Here is a 25,264-nt window from a genome sequence, read left to right on the forward strand (position 1 = left end):
AATATACATTATAACATTCTACTTTCAAATAACAATATTCCACTTCATTATTGGTGCTGGTACTTTATAACACAGTATTTCCAATCCTTCCGTCTTATTTTGTATTACATTGCTATCATTCATTTTACTTATTCATAAGCCATAATCACCCAATACACTGTTAGTATTATTTAGAACTGTTACCTATTACATCAATTAAGAAGACACTAGATTTTATTTTAAATTTATTTATTTCTTCTCTAATGCTCCTACCTTTATTTATGTATTTCTGAGTTTTTGACCTATATTGTTTTTCTCTTCTCTGAGGAACTTCTGTTAACACGACTTACGAGGTAGGTCTACTGGAGAAAGATTTCCTCAATTTCTATTTGTCTAAGACAGTCTTTACTTCTACTTTACTATTTAGTATAATTTTACTGGATATAGAATTCTATATTAGTGTGTGTTTTCTCTCAACAGTTTAAATATTTCACTTCACTTTCTTCTTGCTTGCATGATTTCTTAAGAGAAATCTGGCATACTTCTCATTCTTGCTCCTATATAGGTAAGGTATTTTATTTTACTCTGGTTTATTTCAATATTTTATTTTTAAAAGATTTTATTTTAATTTTAAGAAAGTCTTTGATTTTTTGCATTTTGAATATGAGATGCCTAGGTAACCTGCTTGGTGTTTGCTGAGATTCCTGAACCTATGGTTTCATGTCTGTCATTAATTTTGAAACATTCTCAACTGTCATTATTTTAAATATTCTGGCTGGGCGTGGTGGCTCAAGCCTGTAATCCCAGCACTTTGGGAGGCCGAGACGGGCGGATCACGAAGTCAGGAGATCGAGACCATCCTGGCTAACACGGTGAAACCTCGTCTCTACTAAAAATACAAAAACTAGCCGGGCGAGGTGGCGGCGCCTGTAGTCCCAGCTACTCGGGAGGCTGAGGCAGGAGAATGGCGTGAACCCAGGAGGTGGCACTTGCAGTGAGCCGAGATCATGCCACTGCACTCTAGTCTGGGCGACAGAGTAAGACTCTGTCTCAAAAAAAAAAAAAAAATTGTCCAGTGGGTTTTGGATATTAAGTTTCATTTTTCATTTTTTCTCTTTGTGTTTAATGGAAAATTTTTATTGACATCTCTTCAAAGTCACTGATTCTTTCCTCACCACTTCCCAGTCTTCCCAGTCTTTCTGAGAGATTTCATATCTTTGTTTATAATACCTATCTGTTCTTGCATGTTGCCCCCACTTTTTCAACATAGAGCCCTTGGCATATTGATTATTATTTCAAATTCCTTACCCGCTATTTCCAAATCTGTTATATCTGCATGTTTGCTTGATTTGTCTCATAAGATTGTATTGTTTGGCTTTAGCATACCTTGCAATTTTCTGTTGAAAGCCAGACATGTTGTATTGGCAAAGGAACTGAGGTAAGGAGGCCTTTAAAAAGTAAGGTTTTATGTTTATCTGGTTAGTAGTTAGGCTGTGTTTGCTCTAGGCATAACTGTGGTGTCACAGGCTAAATTTTCCACTAAGATTCTTTTATTTTTCTTTCTTCTGTTTTATTTGAGTTTCCCTAGAGACTCTGTCTTAAATAGAGTCTAAAATTGACAGCTCTTTCCTTTTCTTTGGAGACAGAGTCTCGCTCTGTCGCCCAGGCTGGAGTGCAATGGCCGGATCTCAGCTCACTGCAAGCTCCGCCTCCCGGGTTCCCGCCATTCTCCTGCCTCAGCCTCCCGAGTAGCTGGGACTACAGGCGCCCGCCACCTCGCCCGGCTAATTTTTTGTTATTTTTAGTAGAGACGGGGTTTCACCGTGTTAACCAGGATGGTCTCGATCTCCTGACCTCGTGATCCGCCCGCCTCGGCCTCCCAAAGGGCTGGGATTACAGGCGTGAGCCACCGCGCCCGGCGGAAGCATCCTATACTCTTATGATTATGTCAGTCTTTTAGAGAACCTGTCTTCCTGGACTGTGACCTTCAGAGTGCTGCTCAGCTTCCTTCCCCTTCCCTTGGGTGAGAAAAGAAGGGTAGAGGGGGCTGGTGCTGGGTATTTCCATTTCCCTAGGTGGCTTAGGCTCTAGTAAGCTAGTTTTTTGGGGGGTTAGAATGTTGTTAAGGAGAACATAATGTTCTGCGCTTATTTCAAAAATATTTACTCCTTCCCTCCCCCTGCTGGAGACATAAGAGCATTTTTCTCCTATCTTTATTCTGAGAACTTGCTGGGGCTCTTCCTGGAGATAAAACTCATGAAGGTGTGTTGACCCTCTGAGGCTTATCCCCCATTCTAGGAGTTTTTAATCTCTGTAGCTTGTCCTTGCTTGGTATCCACCATTTGCCCAATGACATTGTAAGTGCTTTTACCAGACTCCACCATCTGCTTTGGCTCCATCAGCTGTGATGCTGTTTTCACTTGTCTCTGCAGCTTTAGGAGTAATGTTTGCCCTATGACTTTAACTCTCTAATGGATCTAAGAAGAATTGTTTATTTTTAGTTAGTTCAGCTTTTCTCTTGTGAGAATGGGAGTGATGACTTCCAGACACTTAGCATCATGTCAGATTGGAAACCCAGAAGTCTCAATTTTTTGCTTCATTTTTTAAGGGTCTATTGTTTCTTGCATATGCATTTATGTCTTGCTGGTGACTGTTTTTTTTAAAAACAAATCATTATGTAATGTCCCTGTTTGCTTCTAGTGTTTTTGATCTGAAGTTTGTTTTATGAGATAACCATTCTGCTTTCTCTCAAAGTTAATTTTGCAGAGTGTATTTTTTCCATCCTTTTACTTTTAACCTGCCTATGTTTATTTCGAAGTGAGTTTCTTGTAAATTTCTAGTTGTGTTATTTTCTTTCAGTTCACTCTGCCAATGTCTAACTTTTGTTATATTTTAACCATTTACATTTAATTTTTATAATCTTCTTACTGATTGCTTGATATTATAGTGTACATATGTGACTTATCACAGTCAACTTAAGTATTTTCACTCTTATAATGAAATATGGAATCGTTATTTCTATTTGGGTCCTTTGTCTTCCCCACTTCTATATATCATTGTCTTGAGTATCATATGGTATTACAATTTTTGTGTCAATTATCATATGTCATTTCAAAAATTAATGATAAGGATAGTCTATTATATTTACCCGTATTTCTTCTCTTTTCATTTTTTTCCTGATGTTCCAAGAATCCTTCGTTATAATTTCTTTTCCTTTTGAAAAACCTCCTTTAGCCATTCTTTAGGGAATGTCTGCTAGCGACAAATTATTTTAGTTTTCTTTTGTGTTAAAAAGGTTTTATTTCCATTTTATTCTTGAAGGATAGTTTCTCTGGATATAGAATTTATAGTTGACAATTCTTTTCTATCAGCCCTGAAAAAAATATGCCATTCCTTCTAGTTCTATAATTTCAGATGAGTAATCTACTATCATTCAAATTAGGGTTCTTTTACAGGTAATGTGTTCTTCTCTCAGGCTGCTTTCAGGATTTTTTTGTTTTGTTTCCAATAAGTTCAATTATGATGGATCTTGGTGTGGATATTTTTGGGTTTAACCTTTTTTGGGCTTGCATAGCTTCTTAAATCTGTGGGTTGATATGTTTTACCTTATGTGGGAAGTTTATAGCCAGTATTTTTTTGGTACTCTTTCAGCACACTTTCTTCTCTCTTTTTGAGATTCTGATATTGTCTGATAGGATCCTATGGCTCAGTTCTTTTTATATTCAGTCTGTTTTCTCTTTTTTGGTCAGGTTAGATAAAGCCTATTGATGAGTCCTAAAGTTCAGTGATTCTATCCTCTGTATTTTCGCTCTATTCTTGAGCCGATTCAGAATTTTTGTTGAAGTCATGTTATTGTATTTTCCAGTCCTGGGGTCCTAACCTTCCTCTTTCTGCCTTTCAGAATCCTCTTTGGTTGTCTTCTGTATTATTTCCAGAATGTATCATTATCCTTGGTGGAAATAGCAGGGATAGACAAGTCTACAAGATCGTTTATCAGTCTAGAAGTTCCCCCCTTACGTCTTTTTGTTACTGTTTCTAAAAAATTTATTTTTACTACTTTATGGGGAATGTGGGAGATGTAGATGTAAATATACATTTGTACATTAGGATAAAATGAGTGTTTTGCTCTTTAATCTGCGAGAGTTTAATGGTGAAGTCGATAATTTTTAAAGTGGCATTCCAAGAAGAGTATATTAATTTTTGAAATATCTGTTACTTTGTAGTGATAAGCTGTTAGCATATTTTAAAAAGATTCCTGATACTAATTCCCCTTTAAATTTTCACAGATTGCCTTTTTTTTTTTTTTTTTTTTTTTCTTTTTGGCAGAGGGGCAGGTGGTAGATAGCGGTGGTGGTAATGAATGCAGAGATCTTATCTATGAATGAGTTATAATTGAGTTGTAATAAGCAGTAAGGTGGAAGCTAAGTTCAAGATCTCAATTCATATTCCAGTGGTAACAACCTATTGCAATTTGAAAAACAGCACCAAATGACCAAGCATGTTTAAAAAACTGGTTGAGTTTATCCAGTTTCATTTTCCTCATGCCCTAATTTGTGATGACTGCAACATGTGGCTCCTGACCCCCTTCCTTTTTTAAGATAGGTGGCCTGACACCTGCTTTTTAAATTATCCTAACTTTACTGCGATATGCAGTCCATCACCCCAATCTTCCCCCAACCCTGCGCAAACCCTGGCAGCATCCCTTGTTCTAACATGCAGTTCTGTAGATCTAAGTTAGTTCTGGCTCTATCATTTAATCCTTGTCAGTGCTGAGGAGGAGGTGCACTCATCAGAGCTGTAGTTGACCCAGGGCACTTTGTTTCTTTGCATAAGAAACCTCTGACCTTAGAGATGAGAAAAGCCTATCAATGTCATTCCTGAACTTCCAAATAAAGAGTCAGGACATCCAATGCAAAAAAACAAATACCTCCAAAAATTCGTAAGTCCTGAAAGAGAGTACCACATCTTTCCAAATGTGTAATATACGAGTAGCAAAAAAGATGGGATGAGATAAATCCGTGTCTTTGTATAATATTAAACTTTCTCAATGAACATTTCATACTTTCAAATACATTTTATCTTTAGTGTGCAAATTACTCCGATACTTATTTTAATGGTGAATGTGTTTTGAATGTTATTTCTATAGAAAGTATATATCACATGCAACTGACTGATTTCTAATAGAAGAAAAATAGATGGGAATCATTTAAGCCTGGATATTGAAATATTGGGGGGAAAACATTGGTTAGCATGTTTAAAGAAACATCTTTGTTTCAGAGGTAAAATACAAGTTTTTAAGTATAGTCTCATCTTCTCTCTGTCTCTCACACCCACATACTTTACACCTGGGAGTAAAGGGAGCTTTATGGGGAGGGTGGTAGTGAGGGACAAAGTAGATGTCATCTTTCTCATACTTGTCTTTCAGATGGAACCCCACTGAGCTGGTGGGTTGGAAGAACCAATGAAACACACACTTACTGGGGAGGTTCTCTGCCTGATGCTCAAAAGTGTACTTGTGGATTAGAGGGAAACTGCATTGATTCTCAGTATTACTGCAACTGTGATGCTGGCCGGAGTGAATGGTGATTTCCATATGATTTCCCTGCACAAAAATGTGGTTTTTATTCTTTAATTATGCATAGTTAATTAAATGTCAGACAAGCTGATACAATAAGGTAACTAGATTAAAGTATGTTCAAGCTGAAATACAAGTTTTGATGAAATATGATCAGTTAATCTAAGGATTAAATTTTATGACCGAAGACTTACTAGTTCATTGTGAATACTATATAATGTGTTTTTTATGTTTCCTAAAATAGAAACAGCTGGTAAGTTTTCCACTCACTGGAAATCAAATATCATTCTCTGGGAAGTTTAGTTTAGTTAATTAATTAACCTAGTATTCATGTGGCAATTCAAAAAGCAAATTCCTCCAAATCTTTGTCTTAAATTGATTTGGGATATAATGCTGCCTATTCTATCATTCTTTTAGAAATTAACATTAATATTAACACGATAAACTCTGAGAGGTCCTGCATAAAAGGACTGTTTATTTTGTAGAAGCAACAATGTCCCACACTCATTGAAATCTTCTTTAGTGCAATAGCAAAGCTTCAAGCTCCAGGTGTTCTGTAGACCACACTTTGAAACAACTAACATAGAATTTCAGGAGTTTGAAAGTTATATTGTATGCTTTCCTTTGAGCATAGAACCATTTCTCATGTAGATTGCGGTGCCTCTTTTTCAGAAGTTCTTTTTGAGGTTATTCTTGAAATGCATATTGGTTTTCTTTTAATTTGTAATATGTAAATGTTTTCAATCTTTGGGTTTATATCAGCAACTTAAAAAGCATTGTCATAAAACAACTAGATCGTGTAGAGTACATGCTTTAGAGAAAAACTTAAGCCAGGCACTGTGGCTCACACCTGTAATCACAGCACTTTGGGAGGCCAAGGCGGGTGGATCACCTGAGGTCAGGAGGTTGAGAACAGTCTGGCCACTGTGGCAAAACCCCATCTCCACTGAAAATACAAAAATTAGCCGGGTTTGGCAGTGTGTGCCTGTAGTCCCAGCTACTCAGGAGGCTGAGACAGGAGAATTGCTTAACCCAGGAGGTGGAGGTTGCAGTGAGCCGATATCACGCCACTGCACTCTAGCCTGGGCGACAGAGCAAGACTCCACCTCAAAAAAAAAAAAAAAAAAACTTAATGGTCAATCCAGGTGTCAGTATAATTGATTTGGGTGTAAAATAGCTAATCTAAGCAGTAATTTGATAATTGAGTTGACTGTTTGGCCTACATGGTAATCCACTTATTTATTTGGCATAAAAAGTCTACTTTGCATCACTTTAAAAAATATTGTGAAACTGGGAAAACTCACTTTAACCTACTGGAGTTTTCTATAGAATACATACTATACATTTACATGGATATTATTTTTAATCTTCCTCAAGTTCAGAATTACAAAATGATCATATAGATTTATGAGACACTCTTTTTCAATATTTTGATGTACAATCCTAATATAACTTTCTGTTAGGTAAAAATGAATGCAGTTTTAGTGCAGTGAGTAACAGCAGCAGATCTGATCCATAGTTTCAAATCTAGCCACCGGTAAGTTTCAGGTGTGAAGTAATTTCCCATCAGTTAAAATGGTTTTGTACAATATTTTGTATGCTGTGCATTTTAAAGTGTCTGGTATGATAATGTGATGATGTGTGTTAGCTTTGGGCTCTGTAATGAGACAAACAGCCACCTTCAAATCTTTTGACGGACATCTTTAACAATCCTAGAAATTTTCATTTTCTCCATTCCACAAGGGGCTCCTGCCTGTGAGGGCTCCAGCCCTCCAGCTCCTGGCTGTTCAGAAGACCTCTAGCTCATTGGTCTGTTCCCACCCCCGTTCTCTACAGGTCAGAGAGGAGACCATTGGCAGGTTATTGCGAGAAAGACAGAATGGCATATGTGCTAGTGGCTTTATAACTTAGTTAGAATAATGTTAACCATTTTGTTTTGTTTTTGTTTTGAGACGGAGTCTCGCTCTGTCACCCAGGCAGGAGTGCAGTGGCGCGATCTCAGCTCACTGCAACCTGCGCCTCCGGATTCAAGCGATTCTCCTGCCTCAGCCTCCTGAGTAGCTGGGATTACAGCTGTGCGCCACGCCCGGCTAATTTTTGTATTTTTAGTAGAGACGGGGTTTCACTATTGGCCAGACTGGTCAACCGTTTTTTTTGTTACAGAACCTTCTGTTAGTATTAAGTGCACACACTTTATTGTAGACTTCACATATGCTTAGGGCAGTAACCAGAGGAACATATCACTTGGAGCCACCTGTATTGAGTGACCCTCCCATGAACTGAGTTTGAGGAGAGGGATGGGAGAAACTGAGTTGGGTGCAGGTCCTCTGATACCCTTACCCATGTCACTTCAGCACTGTAAGCGACTGCAGTGGTGTGACCGAAGACCTGGGCTTTCATGTGGAAAAAAATTTAGGAGAGAAGCAGGTTTTAAAAATTAACTTCCCTCTACATTCAGAAGGGAGCATTGTGGAGTTATTTGCTTTTTGACCTTATTTACTTTGGAGCTTCCAGTAGACAGGTCTATCCAACAGTAAGACCGTAAGCATTCTCAAATCCTATCCCAACTCTTGCCGACTATGTTTTGTAAATGTGGGGGTGTGCACGGGGGTGGGGGGTGGGAAATTACAATTTCTATTTTAATTTTTCAAATAAAATTGATTTTTCAGTTTATAAAAATGGAATTTACCAGTCTCATAAAATGAAAAGATTTATAATTGTAATAATTTAGATGAAGGTGTAGACATAAGAACCTAAATCTTAGTCTTTACTGCTTCTTTTCTATTACTGAGGTGCCTAGTAAGGTTTTCCTGGTGGGAAGTTCATGATAAAAATAGTATTCGGGAATGAAAGTAAAGTGAAAGCTATTTTAAGTCTCTTCAGGCGTATGTCTGCTAATGGAGCCAGTAGTATTGTTAATATAAACACCATTTTTCCATAAGTTCTCCCTGTAATCAGCAACTCATCTAAAGCATATTACTTAAAAAAAGTTTATGATCAGACAGTTCCTCAGGCACAGTAAGAATAGTCTATCAAATAACTATAATATGCCAATGATTTATTATAAAAACAAATATATTTAAAAGGCATTATAATGATTTAAAATATTGAACTATGCTGCAAGTCAATATATATGTATAAATGTATAGTTGACTATGTTGAAATAAACCAATATATTCTCTGAAATATACATATAACATATAACTGTGCAAAAATCCACAAGTTGTTTGGCTGATATAATGATGACATATGTAATTGTAATATTACTTTACTTAAGAATTTAAATAGGACTTTTCTGTGATTATCTTAGAGTCTTTAAAAATAACCACAAACAAAAAGCATAAAAGAAGATGGTTTAAATGCATACAAGTGTACAAATAATCATAATAAATATGAGTAAACTCTGTTCATTTAAAAACCAGACATTAGATTTTATCCTATTGGATTTTTAAAGAAGCTATAGTTTGTTTACAAAAGATAAAAGCACTCAGTGAAGCTGAAACTAAAAGAATGGAAAATGTTTACCAAGTAAATACAAATGAAAAGAAAGCAGATAGAGCTGTATTATATCAGAAACAGACGAAAAGCGTCGTTAAGGGTAAACTTGAACCCTAACGCTGAGGTAAACACACTGGAAAGAACTCACTACACTTGTGTGCATCATCAGATTGTTTAAAATGTATAAAGAAGTGGCAGGGTGCGGTGGCTCATGCCTGTAATCCCAGCACTTTGGGAGGCTGAGGCCGGCGGATCATGAGGTCGGAAGATGGAAACCATCCTGGCTAACACAGGTGAAATCCTATCTCTACTAAAAATACAAAAAATAAATTAGCCAGGCATGGTGGCAGGCGCCTGTAGTCCCAGCTACTCAGGAGGCTGAGGCAGGAGAATGGTGTGAACCCAGAAGGTGGAGCTTGCAGTAAGCCGAGATCACACCACTGCACTCCAGCCTGGGTAACAGAGCGAGACTCCATCTCAAAAAAACAAAAAAGAAAGTGTGTATGTGTGTGTGTGTGTGTGTGTGTGTATATATATATATGTACTTCTTTATATATATACACTTTATATATATACTAACATATATTACTTCTTAATATATGCGTGTGTATATATACATATATATACATATATATATAAATAAAGAAGTAACAAATATGCAAAGGCAAAGTGACACCCAAAACAGTGGAATAATTTAGCATAACATTTTTGGGAATGAGTAAGTGAAGCAGATAAGAATATTTTAATATTATAATTAACAAACGATGTAGCAGCCATATATCGTTTAGTAAAGAAAAATTATTTTTTATAGAATATTATACATTATTGTTGAGTAGGTATAAAAAATTTTGCAAATGTATGGAATCAACAAATCTTACAGAACTGTCATGATGCAAACTCTATTCTTAATTGTAATCAATAACAAATATATAATTTTTTAAAGTTCATTCATGTGTCAGTTAAAGACACAAGAGGAAATAAAATACATGTAAGTGATCAAAAGTTTGGAAAAGAAACAAACCTGGCAGATATTGTAGATAACATGATTGCCTACATAGAAAATCCAAAATAATAGAAAGAAGTATCAGGAAAAATAAGAGCTCAGTAAGTTTGCTGAATTTATGGTCAGTCAGTATTGAGGAATTACTTGAATTTCTATAAAATCATAAAATAATTACCATTACACACCCAGAAAAATTTTATTTGCAGTATTAACAAAAATGTAAAGTTCTGTGGAATAACTGCAGTACTTTTATGGAAAAAATTACAAAACTTATTCAAGAGAATTAAGGACAGCCAAATGAATGGATTGACTCACTACTGTCGTGAATAGTATGACTCAGTATCTTAAAGTAGTAGTTCTCAATCAGGGGTGATTTTGACCCTCAGGGGACATTTGGCATTGTCTGAAGACATTTTTTGTCATCACACAGAGAGGAAGGTTGTTTATATTGGAATCTATTAATTAGAAGTCAGGGTGCTGCTAAACATCCTACAGTGCACAGGACAGCCCGCCATAACAAGAAATAATTAGCCCAAAATATCAGTAATGCTGCTGTTGAGATACCCTCTTTTAAAGTTGACATGCTCCTCAGATTAGTCTGTAATTTTAACAAAATTCCAAAAAAATGCCAAGTGTTTTACTTGTGTGGATTGCAACAACCTGGTTTTAAAATTCATATGGAAATTAAGGATGAAAGGGTAGGCAAGATAATTTTTAAGATGAAAAATAAGGTGAAGAAACTAGTTATGTTATCTGTCAAGACATACTATATTGCTATAGTAATTAATGCAGGTTGAATTGGCCAGAAGATAGGCAATTAAACAGAAATCGAGAATCTGGAAATTTTTTAAGTGGGTTAGGTGTGGATCATAATGATTTTATTATTGCTGATCTACTCCCCCAAAATAATCATTAACAGTTGGGCGCGGTGGCTCACACCTGTAATCCCAGCACTTTGGGAGACCAAGGCAGGCGGATCACAAGGTCAGGAGTTCGAGACCAGCCTGACCAACATGATGAAACCCTGTCTCTACTAAAAATACAAAAATTAGCTGAGCGTAGTGGCGCATGCCTATAATCCCAGCTACTCAGGAGGCTGAGGCAAGAGAATCGCTTGAACCCGGGGGGTGGAGGTTGCAGTGAGCCAAGGTCATACCACTGTACTCCAGCCCGGGCAACAGAGTGAGACTCTTGTCTCAAAAAACAAATAAAAAAGTTAAAAGTTGACTCAACATTTCTCCCTTTTAGCTTTCTTTGCAGCCTCCTAAATTTATGGCTCTACTTTACCTTAAATAAAGTTCCCTGGCAAATAATAAGTAGTAGCTTTTAGAAGTTTTCACATTTCCTAGGAAAGTACAATTTCCAGAACCATAGGAATTTTTAATAAATAAAATTTTTAATAAAATATAAAATAAAAGCAAAAAGTCTTTGAAAGTTCTCTTACTGAATTTTTAATACTGCTGCAAGAGATTATGGTACTATGAATGCACTATTCCCAAGTGTAGACTATAGTATAAGCTTTAGAAAATAATAGGGAGAAAAGAAAAAAAATGAGATGTCCCTATTAATTAGGAAGTTGTGAGGAAGTCTGATCACTATGACAAATCCTGAGTATTCTATTTTGATCTCCAAAGGTTGGGAATCTGCCTGTAACAATAAGAAACTGGTGAAAAACACTGGCCACCTTTATGCTCAGACTGAAAACACCAAACTTTCCAAAACAACTGAAAATACAAGGCTTTATTATAGTATCTGCCCTAATTAAACTGAAATGCACTGTGGATTTCACTTACACGTTCTCAGTGTTTTGCACAGTCAGTATTAAAAATGGAATGAAAGTTTCAGCTCATGTAAAGTAGATCTTTTAAAATTCAAGCATCCTCCATAAATAACTAATACAATCGCATTTTCTCTACTAGACTATCTTGCTAAAATGATGATCACAGAAGTTGAAATGGTAATTTTTAATGGCTACCACATTAATAAAAAATTTCCTAGACCTACCTCATTCAGCAGGAGACATATTTCTAGCTTGTCTACCATCAATCAGTCCACTCTAAAGCTGAGTGATGATGCCTCTAGATAATCCATATTCTGTGCTTTGCATAAAAATGAATAACAGAATCTTAACTAGGTAAGGCAATGGGGTTTTAGTCCAAATTTTAGAAATAAGCTTTCTTTACCATTAAGTGGATTTTTTCAGGGAATAATCTTAAATAATATAGCCATTTTATTTTAGTTTTATCTTTTCCAATTTGAAACTTTGATACCTAAAGTCTTTTATAAAAGAAGTTGATTAATGGGCACAAAAGTCCAGTTAAATAAAAGAAGTTCTAGTATTTGATAGAACTAGGGAAATTATAGTTAACCGTAATTTACTGGATATATCAAAATAGCTAGAGGAGGACTGTAATGTTCCCACCACAAAGGATAAATGCTCAAAGTGATGGGCATCCCAGTGACTCTGATTTGATCATTATGCATTGTATTCTGGTATCGAAATAGCGCACGTGCCCCCAATATATGTACAACTCTGACATGCCAATTTAATTTTTTTAATTCAGAAAGCCTTATTTTGAAAATACAAAAGTGTTGCAATGATGAAATATCAGTTATTGTGATCTTTTGCCACAAATGCATAGAAAAGAAGGTTTGGGAACTGGGCAATTTAAAAAATACAGTATTTACTAGATTCTGTAGTTTCTATATCGTAATGAGTAACTGGACTAAGAGTGTTTTGTCTGTAAATCAGAATATACATGCAGTTGAGACATATGTAATAAAATATAACCAAAAGTATATAAATATAAGCATTTTATTATATATGCATATATGCAGTATTTATTATTGGCCAAGTATTTATTACATATACATTTATATACATATATATAATAAAATACTTTTGCAAAAGAGTAGACCAATGTCTTTATTTTGGCCAGAGACAAATTTAGTGGCATAGCTAAGACCAGGACCCCCAGGTTCTCCTGGGGGATCCTGCAGGTCTCTTTGTATTGGACCCAGACATGGGCATTTATTTTCCCAGTCACATAATTAATACTCATGGTATTCAATAGGCTGTGTGCTTTCAGAAGGCAGAGACTATATTTTTTACTTTGTGTCCTCAATTCCCAGGAAGATGCCTGTTCAACAAAAAGTAAAAGCTTTAAGTGTTTGGGGTTTTTTGTTATTTGTTTTTTTTTGTATTTTTTGAGACAGGGTCTCACTTTGTCATCCAGGCTGGAATGCAGTGGTGCAAACATGGCTCACTACAGCCTCTACCTCCCAGGCTCAAGAGATCCTCCCACCTCAGCCTCCCTTGTAGCTGGGACTACAGGTGTGCACCATCACACGCAGCTAATTTTTGTATTTTTTTGTAGAGATGGGGCCTCACTGTGTTGCCCAGGCTGGTTTCGGACTCCAGAGCTCAAGCAGTCTGCCCACCTCAGTCTCCCAAAGTATTGGGATTACAGGCGTGAGCCACTGCGCCCAGCCTGTGTTTGTTGCCTGAACTACTGGGTGCAGCGTTTCACAGACCACTTTCACACTCGTTAGTCTGTGTATTACTTATAAGGGTATTGTATGTATTTGGTTTGGAATCTGTGGGATTCATTTTCCATTTACAAAGTTAACAAGGAAAGCAATACCCAGCAATCATAAAAGGACTTTAAAAAAGTGATAAATTAATATTCTGCACAATGAATATCTAAATCCAGTGTTACTATTTTTATTTATAATGAATAATCATTTAGATATTATTCTAAGACAATTTTACAAGGGAAGTTATATGCTTAATGATCTTGAAAATATTAATATAATATTATCCCATGCTTACAAAATGACCACCCTTCTTGATTTGTCCCCTTTCTTCTCTGTAATCATTTAGATCAGGAATTGGCAAACGGGTCAGGAAGTGATAACCTCTTGCTTTGGGTGAAAGCCAGACCACTAGTCTATTTTTGCATGGCAGTGAGCTAAGAATATTTTCTTTACATTTTTAAAAGGTTGAAAAATAAAAAGAAGAATATTTTATGGCATATAAAACTTGTATGAAATTCAGATTTCATGTCCATAAATTTTTATTGCAATCCAGCTATGCCTAACTGTGTCTGTGGCTGCTTTCACACTTTGGTGGCAGAGTTAGGTAGTTGCTGTGAGAAGCTGCATGGCCTGCTGAGCTAAGATAGCTTACTGTATGTTCCTTTACACAAAATGTTTGCCCATCCCTGATTTAGACTCATGGTAGTCTCTGTGCTCTCAAAATATTGAAAATGTTAAATATTCTGTTAAGCCCTATGATGTTGGTTTCAAATTGTGATAAGAGATCAGAGTTAATTTTGCCTGTATGTTAATCAGAATAATTTTAAGGGTTTCGGTTGTTGTTTTTTAGGGCCAGTGACACAATAGTACTTTCCCAAAAGGAGCACCTGCCAGTCACTCAGATTGTGATGATGGACGCAGGCCAACCGCATTCTGAAGCAGCTTATACACTGGGGCCGCTGCTCTGCCACGGAGATAGTAAGTAGTGGCAAGAAAAAGCTTTCTTTTCATGATAACATTTTTTTTTTTTTGTTATAAAGGAGTAGACAGATGCCCTTATTCTGACCAGAGAGAAAATAGTGGCAGTAGCAGGACCGGGGTGAATATCAGGAAAGCACACATACCATAAAGGCACAGTCAGTACCGAAGCTCTGTGTTTCCTTACTGAAGCATTAGTTTATAGAGACTCAGTCATCTTTGTTTTAACTTATTACTTGGTTAGCTGGATTTAGTATCAATTTATTGTATTTATTCTAGAACAATCATGAGATGAAGTATTTTCTGAATGCTAAGGGATATTTATTCATTGCCCTTATACTCTGCAGACCAACTGTAGTGGTAGGAAATTATTGGATCACATGCTCTGTTTTCTGACCTCTGTAATACTGTTTTACATCACATGGCACTGAGTGTGTATTAACCTCTTTCCTGCAGCATTTTCATTCATGGGTGGCTTCCATAGATGGCCAAGTCCTCCCTCCCCCACCTCAGTGGCGCTATAAGCTCAAGGTTCTTTCGCGCCTGTGAGGATCTACCTACTGCCCAGCGCTTGAACCACAACTAAGCTAGGGAAAATCTTTCCCTGAGAAAAATCGTAATAGTGTTTCTTATCTACTAGCATCATACATTGCCGTGGAGAAGTCTACGACTTAATGTATTTTTATTTCCTGTTCTACCTCAATGTGTGGAGGCTACTGCTGAGAGAGGTGGTTCAACAAGGAGCCTGAGCATCTCTGTACATTCCTGCCAAGTGTGCCAGACAATGTGGCGTCTCCATCCCCTAATACCAAGCAGTTTCTGTAGCCAGTCATGTAGGCAGCTAAGTAATTCATAGAGAACACAGCATCACTATCAATGCGTACTCACTCCCCAGAGAGGAGGGGCACTGGCTTGTCTCCTGCTTAATCAGGGAGTCCCGGACCCTTGTCTGGGTGCTCCTCGTCTGAGAAGCAGACCTACCCACTGTGTGTGTGTAGCATCCACCTGGGCCAATGGATCATGTCATCCTGTGAAATTTGGAGACAAGGGGAACCAGTGCAGATATTCTGATGCTCATGCTGCATACTGTGCTGTGAGCAATGAAATTCTTTAACTCTGACCCAGAAATTTTGTGTTTTCTATGAGCATCCATTAATCTGTGGCAAGCTAGTAGGGTGAAATTTCAGACGCTTCCCAACTCTTGACAGATATGTTATCCTTCAATGTCAGAAACTTATCCGGAATATGCCTTACTGTTAATTATTCTGTTAATTTTTTCTAACATGAAATATGGTTATTTTGACCAAAACATTCTGTTCTCTTTTAAGAGAAAATGGTTTTTATTATGCTTTGAATACTTTGTTTCATTTCTTGGATTCTCTGCGTCTGGGACTGTTGACTCGTTTTCTTTGCCCGCCTGCCCTCCGCATACATTTTTTCTGTTTCTTCCAATGGCTTTAATCTCTTTGTCCTTCTCCTATGCATTCAATGTGATTATCCTAAGCTTTTTCCCAATGTCAGTAATTTGTTATCAGCTGTGTTCTCCATTTCTAGATATTTCCGATTTATCTGTTACCTCTGTGATTTTGTTTGGGTCTTTGATTTTTTTCCTTAAAAATCATCTTTTATTTTTAAATTATCTCATATTTTAGCTCTTATTTTACTGAATTGGTTTTTATATTATTCCCGTACTGTGAAACTCTTACGAAATTTTTCTTTGCTTGTGTTCTCTCTTAATTTCCTTCCTCCCTCCCATTCAGATGGTTCCTTCCTTCCTTCCTCCCTCCTTCTTTCCCTCCCTCCCTCTTTCCATCCCTTCCTCCCATTCAGTCTGGCTTTTTCCCTCCTTCCCTCCCTCCCTCACTCACTCCCTCCCTCTCTCCCTTCCTTCCTCACTCCCTCCCTCTCTTTTCTCTTTCCTTCTTTCTTTTCTTTTCTTTTCTTTCTTTCTTTCTTTCCTTTCTTCTTTCTTTCTCTTTCTTTCTTAGTATGTTTATACTGTTTCTGTGCTTTTTTAAACATTGTTTATACTTGTAGTGTAAGTCTGCACTACCTGTCTAGCAGGTCTGTCCAGATATTTAATTCATTTATATGGAATAGAGTCGAATTCTTCTCAACATTCATCTCTTCACAATCAGGCACATACTTCTTGTCCCTTCTGAACTGTAATAGCAGGACTAGAGTTGGTCATCCTATCAATATTTTTTCCCATAATCTAAGAGCTCAAGTTGGTGAGGGAGGGATCTGTTCAGTTGTATCTGATTTACTGGCCATTGTCTGTGCTGTTTTATCTTCAAGAATTATTAAATATCCTGTGCCAGACATCACACTGCAGCATGGAGGGCATATCCATAGGCTTCAGATGCCTCCCACAGTTCAGTAATAACCCCTGGAAATTTGTAGCTTTTTCCCCTGCCTATTGATACTCTGACATCAAACACTGGCTTGTTGGTACTCTGTGCTTCTAAAAAACATTTTCTAGATTATTTTCTCTTTGGAAATTTACCTCAGCCCTTCATTTCTTTCCAACTGTGGCTGTATTTGTGAGACTGTTCAGGATATGTGTCATTCACACTCAGTATATATCCTACCTTCAGCAAGACTTCTGAAAGTATGGAGAAGAGCGAGTGTGATATTTGAAATATTCCCTTCTCACTTTGGGAGGCTGAGGTGGGAGGATTGCTTGAGCCTAGGAGTTCAAGACAAGCCTGGACAAGATGGTGAGACCCCCTCTCTTACAAAAAAAAAAAACAAACTAAAAATTAGCTGGGCATGGTGGCCTGTAGTCCCAGCAACTAGGAAGGCTTAGGTGAGATGATCTCTTGAGCTCAGGAACATGAGGTGGCAGTGAGCTATGATCATGCCACTGCACTCCAGCCTGGGTGACAAAGCGAGACCTCATCTCTAAAATAAATAAATAAATTAATTAATGAAGAAAGAAAGAAAAATAAAATATTCCCTTCTGTAAAACTTGTAGCTTCCTCTTCCTTTCTCTTTTCCTTTCCTTATCTTCATCTCTGTTATTCTTTAATGTAACATTTATTGATTCTTTTCTCTTCTTTTGGGGCAGCTGGGACTAGGGGATCTGCAGGGATGGGGTCAAGGAAATGACCACTGGGTTAGAAGCTTGGTTCCACACCGGGGAATGAGCAAAGATGTAAATACAGTGAGGAGAGTGGGAGCTGACCTTCTCACTGAGGAAAGAGTTATACATGTGGGAAGGAGGAAGACTGTAATGAACCTGTAGTGCTGGGTTAAAAATGGAGGTATCCACATGAACTCATGGATTTTAATATACATAATAGATAACTATAGAATACACATAGAAGAGAGAGTGTGTGTGTGAGAGAGAGATATATACAAACACACATATTTCCTAGTTGACTGCTATAGAATACACATAGAAGAGTGTGTGTGTGTGTGTGTGTGTGTGTGTGTGTGTGTGTGATACAAGTACACATATTTCTTAGCTAACTACTGAGAGGGCTAGAAGCAATGACACCCTAGTAAATATCTAGCCTGCAGATCTGGGCTTCTAAACACCATTTTCTATCATTCTCTGCTAAAAAAAGAAACTACAACTCCTTGAAGAAATGGCTGATTCCAGAAATGTGGCAGAGAAAATTTAAGATGAGCCCGGATCATTTTGTTATGACAAAAGGGAAAAAAAAGCTCAAAAAGACATGGGTGTCAGCTTAAAGCAGCTGCCACATTTCAGACAATTTAAGCATCAAAATAAGTTACAGATTATAAACCATTGAATACAATAGGAATCCAAGAGTGATGTGAATAAACAAATAGGTAAATACACAAATAAATTAGTAAAAGATAAGAGAAGAGCTATTTCTTGTTTGTTTTGTTTTTGTTTTTGAGATGGAGTCTCGCTCTGTCACTCAGGCTGGAGTGCAGTGATATGATCTGGGCTCACTGCAAGCTCTGCCTCCCGGGTTCACGCCATTCTCCTGTCTCAGCCTCCCGAGTAGCTGGGACTACAGGCGCCCGCCACCACGCCCAGCTAATTTTTTGTATTTTTAGTAGAGATGGGATTTCACTGTGTTAGCCAGGATGGTCTCGATCTCCTGACCTTGTGATCCGCCCGCCTTGGCCTCCCAAGGTGCTGGGATTACAGGTGTGAGACACCATACCTGGCCGAGAAAAGCTATTTCTAATAGAGGCATGTCAACCAATTAATGTGGAAGGAATGACGGAGCTTAGAAAATCACCACTGGCAGCCATCAGAATAAAATTTCAGTCAGGAGCCATCAATATATTATAAAACCATTGGGTGAAAAAATTCTAAACTGGGTAAAGTTGTATTTCTGTAACCTTATAAAGTGTCAAAAATATATGAATTACAAAGAGAAAAATAATAACTTCATATTGGAGAAACTCGACAAATGCCACTTTACAAGGCAGTTGAAACGAACAGGACCGGTGATGGGGCTGGTAAGCGTTGCTGGCTGCTGCCACGACACACAGAGGAGAACACAGCGGCCCTCCTGCAGTAGTTTTGGCAAAAATGCACAACATGAATCCAGTCATGAGTGTGTCAGATAAATCCAAGTGGAGGAACATTCTGCAAATCAACTGAAAAATACCAAAAAGTCAAAAGAACACAAAAGGTAAGAAAAGACGGGCACACTGCTCCAGAACGAAGGACACGAAAGAGGCCCGAGGAACCCGTGTGATGTGCAATCCTGGGTTGGGTTTTGGACAGAAGGGAACAAATAAGCTTCTTCGTGTTCTTGGTTGTTCTTGCCATGAAAGGAATTAAGACAGGTGTGTGTGTGTGTGTGTGTGTGTGTGTGTGTGTGTGTGTGTGTGTGTGTGTGTGTGTGTAAGAAGGACAGAAACCAAGAGTCTGTGTTCTGGTTTCTGGAGTCATTTATCCAACTACCTCCTTGGATGCCTAATAGAGATCTCAGTTTAACATGTCCCAAACTGAGCTGCTGCTCAAACCTGCTTCTTCAGAATTATTTCCCCTCCCAGTTAGACCGAAAATGCCGAAGTCACCTCAGACTCCACCCTTCCTCTCACCTCTTATCCAGTTCTTCAGTAAGTTCTGTTGGCCATACCTTTGAGGTGGTTCTGAACTTGACCCTGTCCCCATTGTGTTGCTGCACAATCTCTTAACTGGCCTCATTGCTTTTGCCTGGCTTTTGCTTGGCCTTCTCTGAACACAGAATTCTAATCCTCAACATAATCACCATTTAGCTCTTGATATCATCAGTATATGACACGGATGCTCAGAACCCCCAGTGAAGGCTCATATAGATTATTAATGTATTTAGCAATCATAATCCTGTAAGTATCAAATGTCACTGTTATTTTTGTTTCATGACTTTTTTCCTTTTGTCGTTTTCTCTATTGCAAACAGAGTCATTTTGGAATTCAGCTTCCTTCAACACTGAGACTTCATACCTTCATTTCCCTGCTTTCCACGGAGAACTCACTGCTGACGTGTGTTTCTTTTTTAAGACCACAGTTTCCTCCGGGGTGTTCATGGAGAACCTGGGAATCACAGACTTCATCAGGATTGAGCTGCGGGGTAAGTTGCCCACTCTGGGCAAGTCACAAGGTACCCATTATTTAGCAATAAAAGCTTCAACTCAACAAAATGTTAGTTATTTCATTCTTACTTTGTATTTCCTTATAAAACACTAAACTGCTATGATTTTAGGTGTTTTTTTGTTTGTTTTTGTTTTTGAGAGAGGGAGAGAGAGAGGGTTTTGCTGTGTCCCCCAGGCTGGAGCACAGTGGTACTATCTTGGCTCACTGCAACCTCAGCCTCCTAGGTTCAAGCAATTCTCCTGCCTCAGTCTCCTGAGTAGCTGGGACTATAGGCATGCACCACCACGCCCAGCTAATTTTTGTATTTTTGGTAGAGATGTGGTTTTGCCACGTTGACCAGGCTGGTCTTCAACTCCTGGTCTCAAGTGATCTGCCTGCCTCGGGTTTCCAAAGTGCTGGGTGTGAATTGCCACACCCAGCCAGTAATCACTGTTAAAAGAAAATAAAACAATGAAGCATGAAGCACATAATAATCCTTTAAAATGTCACGCCTTCCCTAGAGTACAGGACAGCAGAGCAGAGCTTTAAACCAAACTCGTCACGTTGTTCACTGAATTCCAAAAATATTTGACCAGACATACTGTTTTTCATGTACCCAAAGCTGAATTTATGACTGTCAGAATTCACATTCAGTGGTTATAGAATTAGATGAGACTTTGAGCCGTTTGTACATAAAATTACTGAAACCTCAAAAACAAATACTATTTGGTATTCTAGCTATGGGTACATAGCTGTGGGGATTCCAGCTATGGGTACATAGCTCTGCTATTTAGGACTTACCAAGGTGAATTGGGAACTCTGAGGATAAATATGTTAAAATCCGCTCTGTTTTATTTTTTCCTCCAGGATACAGATTTATTCTGCCCCCCGCCCCTTCCCCAACTCACACTCACGGTTTTCTGCATCGCTGTCATTGTCTCCTTCCATCCTGAGCACGTCTTCATGTTTTCCTGTGTCTGCACAAGGCTCAGTTTTCTTCCCTGTGAATTCGCTTGAGCAATATTCATATCTAATATTTCTAGCTCCCACAGAAGTGACCTTTTCCTTTGATGTGGGGAATGGACCTTGTGAGGTCACGGTGCAGTCACCCACTCCCTTTAATGACAATCGGTGGCACCACGTGAGGGCAGAGAGAAATGTGAAAGGAGCGTCTCTTCAAGTCGATCAGCTTCCTCGGAAGATGCAGCCTGCCCCTGCTCATGGGCACGTCCGTTTGCAGCTCAACAGCCAGCTCTTCATTGGTGAGTGCTGGCGGTTTATAACTGAATTTAGTGTAAGTCCAGAGAAGGTCCAAAAGAAAATAAGAACTGTAACGTACTGAGAGCAACAGTTGCCAACAACAACTACTACTGCTGTTGGTACTATTTGCTGATAACCTGGTAGGTTCCAGGAGCTTGCTGTGTACTTCTTATTTGACATTTCTTGGTTTTGTTTTTGTTTTCAGACAGTCTCGCTGTGTCGCCCAGGCTGGAGTGCAGTGACGCGATCTCAGCTCACTGAAACCTCCGCCTCTCGGGTTCAAGCGATTCTCCTGCCTCAGCCTCCTGAGTAGTTAGGATTACAGGCTCAGGCGCCACCACGCCTGGCTAATTTTTGTATTTTTAGTAGAGACACGGTTTCACCATGTTGGCCCAGCTGGTCACGATCTCTTGACCTCGTGATCCACCCGCTCCGCCTCCCAAGGTGCTGGGATTACAGGTGTGAGCCACCGGGCCCTGCAGTATCTCAATGTTTAGGTGTCAGTGTTTAGGTATTGTCACCTGTTTACAGATGAGATAGCCAAGCCTCAGAGAGGCGGAGTAACCAGCTAATGAGAGGGATCCCAGGATAGCCGACCCCCAAACTGGAACCATTCATATTATAGAGGATTGGCATATGTGACAGCTATGTTTTGTCAACACTATTAGTGTGATCATTAGACATTTTTATCTATTTCTTCAGTTTCACTTCTCGGTGTAGTTACAGAGCTTGTAATTGGGACAGAAGTCCTCCAGGGTCCACTCAAAACCAGATCGCAGGATACCCGCTGAGCGGAAGCAGCACCACGCAGCCCCCTGGGGCCAGGCTTCCAGGAGCCCACTCCTGGTTTCCTCACTGCTGTGCTCACCTCTGGAGCTCTCTCATCACAGGCTCCTTATTTATAACCCGGTCTTGCTCCTCTGTTCTTGCACTCCATTTATTTAAAGGTGATAGCTCTGGAAGGCTTTCCTTTAGTTTGCTTAAGTACTGTTTTATCACTGTTGTTTATTGTTCCCCTTGGGAAAAATATATTTGGCTATATTGCTTTTGAAACTATTCTAACACAGATTAAAGCTCTCACTTGTTCATTTCTTATGCATTTTAAAGCAAATAAGGATGCAATCTAATTAAAACTGGACTAAATCACAAATTATCATACAACCTAATTTACAGGGGAGGGTAGATACAACTTCCAGGTACTAAATGCTACACAATGAACTCATGTATGGATGTGGATGTGGATGGGGGTGTTATTGTTATACCATGACTTCCTAAAACCTAGCTTCAAGCGTGGTTAGCTCTTCTATCAAGGTGCAGTGAGGCTTTTTCAAAGGACATGAAACCGTCAAACTAGGAGGAATACACGGAGGGGTCAAACCAAGAACTTGATTTTCTCATGTTTTATTCAGTGTCATTTAAAGCTTCGTGATGTCTCACAACAGTTTTATTTTCAAAATTGCGTATGTTCACAAAATTTGTGGACACATTGTGATTATTGCCACTCTCCTTAAGTCCTGAGTTTGACATGGACATAAAATCCTGAATAAAATACCAAGGAACACATTTCTATTTGCAGTGTTTCCATTGTAGGTGGAACGGCCACCAGACAGAGAGGCTTTCTAGGATGCATTCGGTCTCTGCAGTTGAACGGGGTGGCCCTGGATCTGGAAGAAAGAGCCACAGTGACGCCAGGAGTGGAGCCTGGGTGTGCAGGACACTGCAGCACCTATGGACACTTGTGTCGCAATGGAGGGAGATGCAGAGAGAAACGCAGAGGGGTCGCCTGTGACTGTGCCTTCTCAGCATATGATGGGCCGTTCTGCTCCAATGGTAAGTGTGACCAAGGAGCAGGTTATAGGGAAAGTACATGACACTTAAATAATATGAAGAACGCTTATGGCATTTGATACTATACAGAAAGGATAAGATTGAATTATTTGAAATGGAATAATTTCTGTACCAAATTCCTCTATGGAATTTAGAAGGGGTATGACTGTTTTGGAAAACTTAAGGCTATCAGTCCTCTCTGGATTTCTTTCTTAGAAGATCTCCGGGTTACCCCTAGTATCTGTTCAGTGCTAATCCTCTCAAAATAATTTGGTTTTCAAAACTCTGTCCTTGTACTGTTCTAATTTTGACATCAGTAAAGCATCATTGTTATTTTTGTTTTTAATTTTTAGGGACAACTTCTTGCTATTCAAGCCTCTCTGTTGCCCAGGCTGGACTTGAACTCCTAGGCCTGAGCAATCCTCTCACCCATTGTTCCTTCTGACAGTGACTTGAAGTGATTCAGAAGGCCTTTATAGAAATGTTTTTTTTTGCCGGGCGCGGTGGCTCAAGCCTGTAATCCCAGCACTTTGGGAGGCCGAGACGGGCGGATCACGAGGTCAGGAGATCGAGACCATCCTGGCTAACACGGTGAAACCCCGTCTCTACTAAATGCAAAAAAAAAAAAAAAAAAAACTAGCCGGGCGAGGTGGCGGGCGCCTGTAGTCCCAGCTACTCCGGAGGCTGAGGCAGGAGAATGGCGTAAACCCGGGAGGCGGAGCTTGCAGTGAGCTGAGATCCGGCCACTGCACTCCAGACCGGGCGACAGAGCAAGACTCTGTCTCAAAAAAAAAAAAAAAAAAAAAAAAGAAATGTTTTTTTTTTTATAAAACAAGCATATTAACTAGGAGGGGAAATCATATTTAACTAAATATTGACATGTCATTAACAGGATCACGCAGACACTTTGTGATGTCTGACTCTTCTTAGAGGAGTGTAGTGAGGCATCACATAGCTGCTTCTCAGGTACAGTCATCTTTTGAAAAGAAGAAAAGGGCTGGGCGTGGTGGCTCACGCCTGTAATCCCAACACTTTGGGAGGCCGAGGCAGGCGGATCATGAGGTCAGGAATTCAAGACCAGCCTGGCCAACATGGTAAAACCCCATCTCTACTAAAAATACATATATTAGCTGGGCATCCCAGCTACTCGAGAGGCTGAGGCAGGAGAATTGCTTGAACCCAGGAGGCAGAGGTTGCAGTGAGCCGAGATTGCACCACTGCACTCCATCCTGGGCAACAGCGTGAGACTCCATGTTGGGAAAAAGAAAAGAAAAGAAAAAAGGGACTGATTTTAATATTAAGTACCCTGCACTGACTTATTTAATATATGTATAATACTTTTATGAAACCTATTAGAATATTGAGTTATAAGAGGTAAAATATAATTGTGTTTTTAAGTGTCTCTGGGCTGTCACACATACTATTTTTAGCAGCAAAACAAGCTTTAATCACTATAAAAATTGTGTGACTTTCAAAAGAATTTTGAGAATTCATTATCTAGAAGTCATTTAAATTTTCAAAAGGTCTTGCATATGTCTTTTCTTAGTCCTGAAGATCTCTGTGCTAACAGATCGCATAGCTCTGGTGCAAATACAGAGCCCTTTTTATATCTGAAAGCCAACATCAGGAGTAACCACTCCTTCATGAGCACAAGTGCTGATTTCTAAAGCATTCCCAATCCACATTTGCTAAGTGAAATTTGAATGTTATTTTATAACCCAAAATTATTTTAAGCACAGACATTGTATTGTAAGTAAATGGAAAATGGTCCTCCAGTGGCTGGGGCATTTGTTATAGTTAGATTACTTAATCTAATAAGAATGATCTGGATTTTCAGTAAATTCTTTATATTTTATGGAAATGGAAAGAGTGGAGTAGTATTCCAAGACAATGATCGTCTCCCAACATCTTCTTTTTATTTACAGGTATATTTGGGGTGTGTGCATATGTGTGTGTGTATGTGTATACTACAAACATTTTTGGAATTAACTTGATATAAAATGAAAATGTCAACCTTTCATAAAGTGTTTTAAGAGAAGCTGAAAGCCCTTCAACTT

The 25,264-nt window shown here is 38.7% G+C and overlaps 1 protein-coding gene across 2 annotated transcripts in view; it reads left to right on the plus strand.

The window, feature by feature from the left end:
- Positions 1–25,264, plus strand: part of LOC104659883 (contactin-associated protein-like 3) — a 243,106-nt gene that overhangs the window by 196,950 nt on the left and 20,892 nt on the right. Inside the window, exons 14-18 of one of the 2 annotated variants that reach the window (XM_010360049.2) lie at positions 5,405–5,561; positions 14,443–14,570; positions 19,948–20,118; positions 21,164–21,382; positions 22,971–23,210. In XM_010360049.2, the coding sequence (XP_010358351.2) occupies positions 5,405–5,561; positions 14,443–14,570; positions 19,948–20,118; positions 21,164–21,382; positions 22,971–23,210 (915 nt within the window). The remainder of the gene's footprint in view (positions 1–5,404; positions 5,562–14,442; positions 14,571–19,947; positions 20,119–21,163; positions 21,383–22,970; positions 23,211–25,264) is intronic. The other variant, XM_010360050.2, reaches the window with a different exon arrangement.

This window comes from Rhinopithecus roxellana, chromosome 16 (assembly GCF_007565055.1).
Source record: "Rhinopithecus roxellana isolate Shanxi Qingling chromosome 16, ASM756505v1, whole genome shotgun sequence".
NCBI classification, from domain to species: Eukaryota; Metazoa; Chordata; class Mammalia; order Primates; family Cercopithecidae; genus Rhinopithecus; species Rhinopithecus roxellana.